Genomic DNA, 12,147 nt, shown 5'->3' with positions numbered 1-12,147 from the left:
ACAAAGTTCCTATATGAGCAAATCATTTTGAGATTCGGCTGCCCATTAGAGTTAGTCAGTGATCGTGGTTCACATTTCATTATTGAGGTGATTGATCACTTACTTGCTGGATTCCTTGTAGTCCATCGGAAGTCACACCTTATTATCCACAAGCTAATGGTCAAGCGAAGAGTACAAATAAGATTTTGTGTACTATCTTGACAAAAACATTGGAAGCAAGTCGAACGGATTGGGAGCATAAGCTAACAGTAGCCTTATGGGCATATAGTAACAGAAAAGGCATGCAGGGAAATGTCGCTAATTATGCAAGTGAAGCCAGTAGATAGGTACAACAGGGTGCCCCTAAATAGGGTAGCCAAGGTACATGAGGAAAAAGAGGATGGCTGGACCTATTACATCCACGGAGAGATGGAAAATTATCTAAAGGCCCACCAGTCAAAGATCTGCAACCTGTACCTAATGACACAGGTGCTGAATCATGTAGCTCAGAGGCCTCTTCCAAATCTGGAACCAGAAGAAAGGATACAAGTGGCACTACTGACAGAACAACCACCACTTATTGCTAAAGAAATGCAGGAAGGACAGGCCGTTCTAATGGAAACAAAAGAGATCATGAAGGAGATCAAGAAAGGCAGAAAGAAAAAGACTAAGAAGAAGATGAGAGGTATTATACCAGATGTCATTAAAGAGACACAAAGGATCCAGGCCGACCTAGCCCAGGAAATCGCGTCATACCAAGAAGTACTGGGGCAGCAGGAAGCAAGTCTCAACTTGACAGCACCTCAAGAGAGGACGGAAGTACAGCATCTAACTCCTCAAAGTCAAGCACAACTAATATTCACTCTCCCCTCAAGAATTCAACAATGTCAAATACACCTGCTTCTGTTGGGCTGCAGTAGAAAGAGTCTGAACTGGAAGCATTGCCAGAAGCAAAGCCCCAAGGACATGAAGAAGCCACATCACTCCCAGTAGGACTCAACAGAAGAGCCATTGGATACACTAAAACGACCAAGGGCTGAAGAGACACCAAGTCCCAATAAAAGGCAACATCTGGAGGATGAGGAGGGGATACCAGAGACATCCTTCCTCCAGAATTTGGATTATGACGACAGATTCTTTCAAGACTGTGGAAGGACTAGACGAACTCTTGAACCTACCACACACTAGACTTGTGAAAGGGCCGCAACAACAAGTGCTTCCCTTTGGGAGCAAGAGCAACGTGTATGGCAATGCCATCTCCTCACAACCCACATGCTTCATGACCACAATGCAATGTTATGGAAGCAAGTTCAAGAGGCTACCAATCAAGTTTAGACATTGTACGAGCACCTAACAGTAGTAGAAGCAAACCACAAGGATGTTATCTTGAAGAGCTTAAAGGCGACCCGAAGCCAGATACGAAGCACTAGAAAACAACAATCTTGTTCTGAGTCAAACTATTGTGCAAAAGATCAAAGAGAATACAGATTTGAAAGCGCGGCTGCAACAAGCCAAGGAGCAACTTCAAAAGGAAGTCACACACATAACAAGAAAGAAGCGGCTATCCATGCTCAACCGCTACAAGAGCTCAAGCACACCTCCCAAGCCAAGGAAGAAGAGCTACAAGGACAACTACATTCACTATCCTTAGCTCTGAAGGAAGCAGAACAAAGAGTGCTCCAACTACAACAAGAAAGGGAGCAGAGCAATAAAGCAAATGAGAAAAAATTAGAGCACTCAATGAGGCCATCAGCACCAATAAGTCTGAAATGCGCTCTCTATAGCCTCCTCTCTCTATAGCCTCCTCTCTCTCTCTTTTTGTCCTTCTCTTTGCTCATTCTATCCTTCTCTTGGTACACTCTCTCTATCCTCCCTATCTCTCTCTTTATCCTTCTCTCTCTCTATCCTCCCTATCTCTCTCTTTATCCTTCTCTTTACTCTCTCTCTCTCTCTCTCTCTCTCTCTCTCTCTCTCTCTCTTTATCTATCTATCTATCTATCTATCTATGTCTTCGCTCACCCTCTACACTTGCTTCTCTCTGTCTTTCTCTTTGCGCACTCTCTCTCTCTCTCTCTCTCTCTCTCTCTCTCTCTCTCTCTCTCTCTCTCTCTCTATTTCCTTCTCATTTCTCAACACAGTACACTTAACTCATGTTTTTCTCACTCTCTCTGTCCTCTCTATCCTTCTCTTTACGCACTCTCTCTATCCTCCCCCCCCTCTCTCTCTGTCTCTCTATGAAAAAAAAAACATTAAGATAGTGTATCACATCCAAAGTGTAATTTACTTTGATATATCATACTAGCCATTTTTTATTAGGAAGTGTTTTAGCCAATTTCCATAAGCTAGTTATGAAAAGTCATGTGAGTATCCTTCGTTTGGGTGTGTATACATACATACATACATACATATATGTATCTATAAGAATAGATGTATGTATGTATGTATACATACATACATACATACATATATATATATATGTGTGTGTGTGTGTGTATGTTTGGTAAACATGTGTTTTTGCTTGCCTTACATGCGCATGCAAGCACACACACACACACAATATACATATATGAATGCATATACATAATGTGTGTGTGTGTGTGTGTGTGTGTGTGTACACGCGCGCGTGCGTGTGAACATATATATTTATGAAAACATAAATATATGTATCTGTATGTAGGCATATATATGTGTGTATGTAAATATATCCGGATAGACATTGTAGATGTATATGTACATGTATATATATTATATATGTTCATGTGTGCCAGTTCCTAAAGTATGCATGTATGTGTGTATGTATATGCATCTCTATATTATTTTGTCTCTACATGTATGCATACACAAAATTGCATGTATTTTTATATGTGTGTGTATATTTTGGCCAGCCAATAGCTTTGGCTTAGTCATAGAGAGAGAGAGAGAGAGAGAGAGAGAGAGGTGTAAATGAGAGAGAGAGAGAGAGAGAGAGAGAGAGAGAGAGAGAGAGGTGTAAAGGAGAGAGAGAGAGAGAGAGACTCGCCCGTATATATAGACATAGCTTCTCTCTCTCTCACTCTCCCCCTACGGTTTATCTATCTCACTCTATATATATAGAAAATAGAGAGAGAGAGAGAGAGAGAGAGAGAGAGAGAGAGAGAGAGAGAGAGAGAGAGAGAGAGAGAGAGAGAGAGAGAGAGGGAGTGTGCTGATTTGTTTTTGAAAGAGCTTCTCTCTCTCCCCCCCTGTGGTTTATCTATTTCTCTTTACATAAAAAATGCAAAGAGAGACGTTTTTTAAAGAGATTGTTTTCTACATATCTTTGTCTATGTATGTGGAGAAGAGAGAGAGAGAGATCAAAGAGAGAGAGAGGGAGGGAGATCTATGTATTTTTTGCTATTGTACTATTCCCATGAAGGGAAGCAGTAGGATGTTGCTTCAATAAAATGCCACACAAGGGCCTCTCTGCAAATGATGTAGAGAACTATTTTGAATGGATGATATACTAGGGTCTCTCATCAAAGGTAGATAGTGACCTCCATTTACTTTGCCTGTGGGCAGCATAGGAGAAGCTCATAAGGTAGGATTGCTAGACATAATGGATATGCAAGTGCTTAAGGATATTTCTTCTCAAGGCCATCTTCAAGTGTAGGATGTACGCAACAAGGAATTGAAGAATATGTTTACCAAGGCCAATGAGCACATGCAGTGAACCATTTGAGATGCTGCATGTTGATCGAGTATCCCTCAAAGAGGTGACACATGTCTCATGGGTCACCACCAACAATCCCAAAAATGAACTCCTTTCTAAATAAGTAAACACCATACTCAACCTCAGGAAAAATGACTCCATACAATTGAATGGCTCATCAAGGTCTTTCACCCTATAAAGGTATCAACCAATGGTAAATTCCTCAAATAAAATAGAAAATGATGAACATATATAACAAAATGTATAAACATTCATATAATCACATGATTTATGTATAGTTTATGGCCGCCATCAATCATGATGCTAACAATATGCATGTAAGGTAAAGGTGCACACCAAAGTGACAGCTTTGCATGTTTCAAAAGTAATTTTAGCTTTGAATAAATAGATAAAGTTAATACAAAAGTATTATCCTGGAACGTTATGCTCTTGCATATCCAACATGGTTATAATATTAGACATGATTCTTCCTAAATTAAAACAACATATAATTAAACACATAAAAGAAATAGACCCACAGGGCTTAAAAATGTGACAACCATTGTAGCATCAAATTATAAAAGTTTAGGGCTTTCCATTCAACTAAAATGTAACAGCATTGTAGCATCAAATTATATAAGTTAAGGGCTTGACATTCAAATAAAGAATCCTAAAATTACATGGGTTTTTCTTGTGTTGCTCATACATTAAATGTATTGCTTAAAGTGTGTGTTTTATATAGCACCCACCGCACCTTTAACAAAGTCTTCTTTCATTTAAGGTAAGGTTAATCATCATATATATTCCTTAATCATCATATTTGTTATGTCTTTCTATTAATACTTATGTGTTTGTTTGAAGGTCCACAACAGAATTTTTCAGAAAGAAAAAGGCATCCTCATTACCTGTTGAATGTGATGGAGATGCATCACCATCTTATGTTGTTGGGCGTGATGCATTGCCCTTAGTTGAGTGCTTTAAGCGTATAGATTATGTTTCTCATAATTAAATTAATACTTTTATGACTTAGAATATTGATTATTTACCTCTTTAATTTGGTTGTTATTTTTCTAGCTTCGAAGTATGTATTGCCCATGGTGGAGTGCTCTCAAAAGTGCAAACTACATTATGTATTAGGAATTAGATTGATCCTTCTGTAAGTTAGAACGTTGACTACTCAACTCTCTTGTTTATAAGGCAAAGATCATGTCATGAGCTTGATTTGAAGAAGTTCTTTATCATTATTTTTGTTAGATGTTGTTGACATGTACATGTTTTTGTGGGAGATAAAGTGTGTGTGTGTGTGTGTGTGTATGTGTGTGTGTGTGTGTGTGTGTGTGTGTGTGTGTGTGTTGAGTTCATAATTGTATTTGATAAAATTCTTAAAGGTGTAAAAATATGAAGTGAGAGTTGAAAATGTCGAACACAATTATATTGCATTAATGTGCAGGTTACCAATGAAATCGTCATAATGCTACTTTTAAAATGCACAAGAAATCCATGCACACAATCATATATATATATCGTTAATATCTTATTAGGATTTCTATCCCAAACATGTGGTGTTATTTTGTATGATGGATACAAGTTTTTGTGTAATGTAACATAAAATATTTGATGCATCTATAATGTGTAAGACCTAAAAAAATGGCATGTGCTAACTCACTCACGCATTATCCATGAACTTGTGCATGCACACGTCTATGTGTGTGCATGCATATGCTATGTACATGTGTATCTTATGTGAATGTGCACGTTCTATGTATCTATGATCTATGTGTATGTGCGCATGTGTCACACGGGTGTGGAGTGCTTTACATCAGTCAATAATCGACCCGCCAAAGATGGGTCTAGGCCACTCGTATCAGTACAATGCAAAGGAGGGCCAATAGGCCACAAGGACGCAATGCTTGTGTTGCATGTCTCTTTCGAATTTCAATATTCTTCAAATAGTTAAGTGCATAGACCTTAATTAAGGGTAAAACACTTCCCCCAAGCACCTGACATGTAGGCTCATACCAGACTTAGAAACTGTGACTAACCGTATGCCTGGTGACGAACGGCTTATTTTCTATTTCATCAGCATGCAGTCCCTCTTCAGTTATTTTGTCTTTTTTTGCTCGGCTAATTATATTACTTGAAAGTCATACATTGGCGCCAGGCGCTAAAATAAGGCACCAAAAATCTTTCATTAATTAATTCATGTTCTGAAAATAATATAAACCTTGTGCTTTACAAATGTTGCTTCGTTTTTATTTTCTCTAAAATCTACTTAAGATAGAAAGCCTTTAATTTCTCCTCATTTTTAGTCCACGTCTCTTTGAATGGTTTCATCGTCCTGGTCTCTTGCATGCCTCTCTCTCTCTCTCTCTCTCAATTTGCTTCCTGGCTCTCACATACATGCACGTTAGGTTTCTCTCCCGTGATGTGCTCTTCCCTTGCCCCGGGCCTAGTGGTTCCTAAACGGATGCAGGCCTCAAATGAGCATGTGTGTTGCTCTGTGATGAACCGGGTCTCTTTACAAGTCTTTTGCTCTCTCTGACTCGGGACCTCTCTCTCAAGTATCTTCACAGGGTCTAACTCTTCACATCCTTGTAAGGTTATCAGTGCAGTGCACACCGGCCTGATGGGAGGAAGCTGACAAGGTAGAGGGGGAAGGGTCAGAGAGGAGGGGGTGGGGGGAACTCCTGTACTAAGGCTGTATTAATTAAATGCCATGTTAGTGGCATTAATTAATACTAGTTAGTGGCATTAATTAATACTAGTTAGTGGGCAACTCACATCTTTTGACTCCAAATTCAAATTCTACCCAAACCTCCTCAAACCTTCCCCTCCCTTTCTCTCGAACCTCCAAATTCTTAGACCAAAAGAAACTAGAGAACTAGGCTACTAGAGAACTAGGCTGCAGATCTGGCAGTCAGCCCTGAGGGAAATGGGGCGTCCGGCAATGGAGCCCTGCTCCAGATTAAAAACCATGGACATCCACACCCTAACTATTTGCGATGAGAGGAGGCGGGAGATGTGGTAGAAGATGCCGCAATTGCACAGCCAAATGCCCACACCACAGAAGGGGAGTATGAGATCTGGGCCAAGCTGCGGGAGGCACACATCAGCCCTGAGTCCACCCCTGTAACCCTCAGGTAGAAAGGGTAGATCTGCAAGCTCATCGGCGGAAGGGGATGGCGAGGTCACACAGAATGGGAGGGACTCACAACCGAGGAAACCCGCACCTTACACCTCCGGTGAAGGCACACCCGCATCAGAGAGCAAAACAACCAGGTGAGGCGAATGCAAGGTCACAGCCAAGGGCAGCATGCATGCAGACAGAAAGCAAGCGGAGGCGGGAGAGGTGGGGGCGGCGAGGGTGAGGGCACAGATCAAGTGAGCGGGCGAAGGTAAGGGTGCAGGCAGAGGCGATGGGAGGAGGCGATGGTACAGGTAGGGGGCGCGGGATAGAAGGAGCTTGCTTGTCTTGGATTGTAGCCATTATTGATTTTTTCACATGCAGTTCTCACCACATTGTGGATTCTTCTGCAGATTCATGGTCTAATGTTATCTCTTTTTTACTGATAAAAGAATCTTTTTTACCAAGAAAGGAAGGGAAAACTTCTAAAAAAAAGAAAGCTTCCCTCTCTGCTGAAGTGCCCTCCTTGCCTACCCAGATATGAGCACGTTAAGCAGCCTGAAGCTCTGCTATCATTATTGTTTGCAAAGCATTCTAGTAGTCCTCACAAGGACATGGACCGTTGTAAAATGACACCACAAAATGCACAAAACTGTAGACAGAAGGCCTTTACTCTTTGAGCCCAAAGCACATCTTTCCCAGTTGCCTGTCCTTTGTAATGTTGGTAGCTGCCATATGCTAGCATATCACCAATTTCCTCCACAAAGACACTTTCCATCCTTGAAAACATGGAGGTGGCTTGCATCTCTACAAATAAGGGTTCGAACTTCCACTTTTGATATAAAAGCCATCATCATGTGACAGTCGGCACACACCTGCAAGTTTTTGACAACATGTATGGGTGTCCCTTCATGAAAATTGATGAGACCACATGCAATGGCCAGCATCTCACTATGCCCACACAATGGTACAGCTTCTTTTGCAATATCTGATGGACCCCTTGACATACAACTCAAATACTGCACATCACATTCCTTCAGTTTGACTGAAACATCTTTGAGCTTTGCCATGATTTCTTTGCTTTGAGAATGCCTTGTAGCCCCCCCAACCACAAATTGATGAACTACTTCACCGACCTCAGTCCAACACTTCTCTGACTGCTTCAATGCTTGCATATGCATTCTCATTGCTTCGATCTTCTTTGCATCCTCCCACATGTGAGCATTGACGTAGATATTTGACATCAAAATATACGCCCCTGAATCCTTATCATCCAAACCCACTGCACGATCAAAGGCAAGTCTCCCAAGCGCTACATTATTCCACTTCCGACAAGCACCCAACACCGTACACCACAGCACAGGATCTCCTCCAAAAGGCATCTTGTCCACCATGTCCACGGCTTCCTCTAGTTGACCTGCACGCCCAAGCAGATCGACCATGCAAGTGCAGTGCTTGACAGTTGGAGTTATCCCATACTGTTTGCTCATAAGCTCAAAGTAGTTTCGAGCCCTGTCCAATAAACCTGCATGACTACAAACAGACATAATAGTAAGAAAAGCAACCCTATCTGGAAGTATGCCCTCCCACATCATTCTGTCAAACAAATGGAAAGCTATTTCACAATCTCCTTCACGAGCATATCCTGTGATTAATGCACACCATGCCACAAGGTCCCTTGCCGGCATTGCATCAAAGACTCGCTGCGCATTGAGCATGTTCCCACATTTGCCATACATGTCAATGAGAGCACTTGCCACGTTTAGTTCAAGAACCTCAGCTCTGTAAGATTGAGCATGGACCTTCCTACCAATGTCTAGGGCTGCTGTGTTGCCACATGCTTTCAATATGCTCACATGGACTCCGTGATCTGGCAAGAGACCTTGTTCTTTCATCTGTGCATACAGTTCAAAAGCCTTCTTACTTTCTCCATGCTCAACATAGCCCATGATCACAATATTCCACGATACAACATCTCGAACATGCATGCTATCAAACAAATCATGCACTTCTGTGAGCAATCCGCATCTGGCATACATATCCATTAAAGTGGTGCTAACAATGGGGTCCCCTTCCAATCCCTTGTTGGCAATCTCACAATGTAGCCCATGGCCTCGGTCTACAGCTCCTAGGTCACCACAAGCTTTCAAACCACACACTAATGTGAAAGAGTTCGGAGACACTCGCCATAGTTGCATCTGTTCCAAGCATTTTAACGCTTCCTCACTAAGCCCACATTCCAAATATCCTGTAATTAGTGCGGTGCATGTGATAACATCCTTAACCGGCAGCTGATTGAACACTTTCCATGCCTCTATGAGTAAACCATGCTTCGCATACATATCCACCAAAATGTTGCCAACAAAAAGCTCTTTTTCTAAGCCCCTTTTAGTGATCTCTGTATGAATTCTTTGGCCCTTGTCTACGGCTCCTATGCTGGAACAAGCTTTCAAACCACATACAAACGTAAATGCATTTGAGCACACACCCTCACGTTGCATATGTTCGATGGCTTTCAACGCTTCCTCACTAGGCCCATGCTCGGCATAACCAGCAATCAATGAAGTCCATGAAACCACATCTTGAACAGGCATCTCATTAAACACTTCCTGTGCTTCTGCAAGCGAACAGCACTTAGCATACATATCGATTAAGGCGTTGCCCACAATGAGATCTCCTTCAAATCCCTTCATTGTGATCTCCGCATGTATTTCTTGGCCCTTGACTGTGGCTCCTGTGCCCCCACATGCTTTCAGGGAACAAACAAAAGAGGCTGCATTTGGTATCAGGCCCTCCAATTGCATCTGCTCCAAACAGTTCAGTGCTTCCTCACCAAGCCCCTGTGCAGCATATCCAGCAATTAGTGCAGTCCATGAGACAACATCTCGAATCAGCAGCCTGTTTAACACTTCCCATGATTCCGCAAGTGAGCCACAATTGGCATACATATTGACCAGTGTGTTTCCCACAAAAGTATCCGTTTCAAGTCCATCCTCAGCTATTTCTGCATGTAATTGCTGGCCTTTTTCTACTAATTTCAGCTCCGCACAAGCAGTTAGTAAGGCAACAAAAGTATACCTACTAGGATATACATGATGCTCTTGCATTACCTGCTGCAGGTTGAGGGCATGATGCATGTTTCCGGCTTCAACATACCCTCTTATGAGACAAGTCCAAGAGCAATCATTCCAGTAAGCAAGCTTATTAAAAAGCTGCTGCGCATCCAACACGCTCCCACAATCCACAAACATGGGGACAAGGTAGTTACCTAGCGCTTTATGAGCTTCGAGCCCGTGGTCACACATGTGTACATAAGCAGACTTGGCATGTGCTAGGCATCTCTGTTTTCTGCACTTCTGAGACATGCAGATCAAGTCCTCAACTGAAGGCAGGTCAGCCATCAGTTCTAGAGAAGAAAGTATGTCCTCTATGGTCAGCACCTCCCAGCCAGTGTTTAGGACTTGTGCTTCTTCAGGTGCATCTACATGGATGGTATACCTAACCCTAACGTGCTTAAAACGTATTAGCTCTATTAAACCAGGGGTTGGAGGGTTTACACATGGCTGACCCCTAAATGCTTTGCCCCAAGTTGTCCCAGGGTTAGGCCAGCCTCCTGGATGCTGCATCATTGTATGTTTTATGTACATGTATATAAATGCAAATTCTAGGGTTTTCTCTTCAAACCCATATTTTTCCTTCTTACAACCTGTGCATCAAATCACTGCATCCTTATGGGGCAGGCGAAAGAGAAGGGTTACCAGAAGCGTACGACTCTTGCGGACAGCAGCACGTTCTTCTCCCGCTAGTCCCCCATGTTGCCATGGGGGAGTGATGAGAGCAATGAGGCTTTAGCAGCACAGATGCAGCACCATTTATTGATTATTACATTATGAAAATATTTTACACTTCTGAATTTTGAAAAATACCTGTAAACTCCAGGATTTGGGAGGCGTTAGTTATAAATCTATACAGGATTAAGGGAGAGTGGCCCTCCCTCCACGTGGGCAAAGGAGGGGGGCCTATTTCAAAATACTGCCTCCTCCTTGCAAGCGTGACGTTCACGCTTGAATTTGAAAATAGCCAGTCTCACGTCACGCTTGGATTTGAAAATTTGAATATTGCCGGGTCCAGTCAATTCGGGTCGTCTGCTGTTCCACGCCTGCTGTTCGCCTCGACCTCCACACGGTGCAGGTACGTTTCTAAGGTTCCCTCCACGTGCATTGTCTGCTTTTACTCCGTGTCCATTGTCTGCTTTTACTGCAAGACGTCTTTCATGTCGGGACTGCGATACAGAGAAACGTGGGTGGTGTAAGTGAGGGAAGGCAAAAATACAAAGATGAGAGGGACTGATAAAAAAACAAGATGACCTGCATCTGCACGAATTTGTGTCAGCTTTTCTGCTCGCCATTCTGGATCCCACCATCTCTGTTGGCCACCTCCTCTCCCTCCTTCACCACCTCGGCCGCCTCCTCTCCCGCCACCGCCTCTGCCTCTTCCACCGTGTCGGTTTGGACCTCCCCCTCCTCCTCGCATGGCCATGCACCACTGAAACAGGGGATGGAGGAGTTTCAACTCAACTTAATTCTCTTTAATCACACGCGTTTCACAGTTAATATAATAAGTAGATTCTAAAATACCAAATTAGTTAATTGCTTGCGGAAACTACCGATCTGTCGATAATGAAGAGCCAGAGGAGCAAAGGGACACCAAGATCTACCAAGCACAACTATGTTGAGCTGCATGGGTAAAAGGACAACTGCAAGTGACAGCAAGCCACAGTTAGGTCAAAATACGCAAGAGGATTCCTCATAGCGTCAAAAACGCCCTAGAATATACATGCAACACAGAGAGAGAGAAAAGAGAGCAAACACTGGCATGTTGGCGTCGTGTTTGCTCTACCTGGACCCGATCGATGATAGCCCGCATCTGGGCGAGTTCTTCATGGCGTTGATGAGATGGAAGACGGAGCCGCCCACAGCCCCCATGGCCTGTTGCAACAACAAAAACAACTCCTCTGTTTGCATGCAACAACAGCTCCTCTGTGTTGCATGCAAACAGATTGTGAAGGTGGTGATTGTGAAGGTGCTTACATGAGAGTGGGGAGGCACGAAGGGCAGGTAGGGACAGATTGTGAAGGTGGTGATTGTGAAGGTGCTTACATTGGAGTGGGGAGGCACGAAGGGCAGGTAGGGAGGCAGGGAGGGGCGCTGCTATGGAGGAGAGAAGAGAAAAAGGTTGAAAGAGACATTCTCTATGAGGACTTGGTCTTTGAGTGAGTCCACATAGCTGTGAAATGCTGAGAGCTAGCTTTCTGGACTGACTCAAAGACCAAGTCCTCAAAGACAAAACACAAAAACCAGAAACACAAGCCGCCTCC

The 12,147-nt window shown here is 43.0% G+C and overlaps 1 protein-coding gene across 1 annotated transcript; it reads right to left on the bottom strand.

Annotated features, from left to right (window-relative positions):
- Positions 1–7,374: 7,374 nt before the first annotated feature.
- LOC147624501 (pentatricopeptide repeat-containing protein At2g33680-like) lies at positions 7,375–10,399 on the bottom strand. Its single transcript, XM_086819840.1, has 2 exons — positions 7,699–10,399; positions 7,375–7,577 (listed from the first exon to the last, which is right to left on the bottom strand). The coding sequence occupies exons 1-2, from the start codon at positions 10,397–10,399 to the stop codon at positions 7,375–7,377; spliced, it is 2,904 nt and encodes a 967-aa protein (XP_086675966.1).
- Between the last annotated feature and the right edge of the window lie 1,748 nt (positions 10,400–12,147).

Source organism: Cibotium barometz, chromosome 25 (genome assembly GCF_041138505.1).
Source record: "Cibotium barometz isolate CiBa-2024 chromosome 25, ASM4113850v1, whole genome shotgun sequence".
Taxonomy (NCBI): Eukaryota; Viridiplantae; Streptophyta; class Polypodiopsida; order Cyatheales; family Cibotiaceae; genus Cibotium; species Cibotium barometz.
Note: the sequence above shows the minus strand (reverse complement) of the source record. Positions and strands in the feature narration are given on the sequence as shown.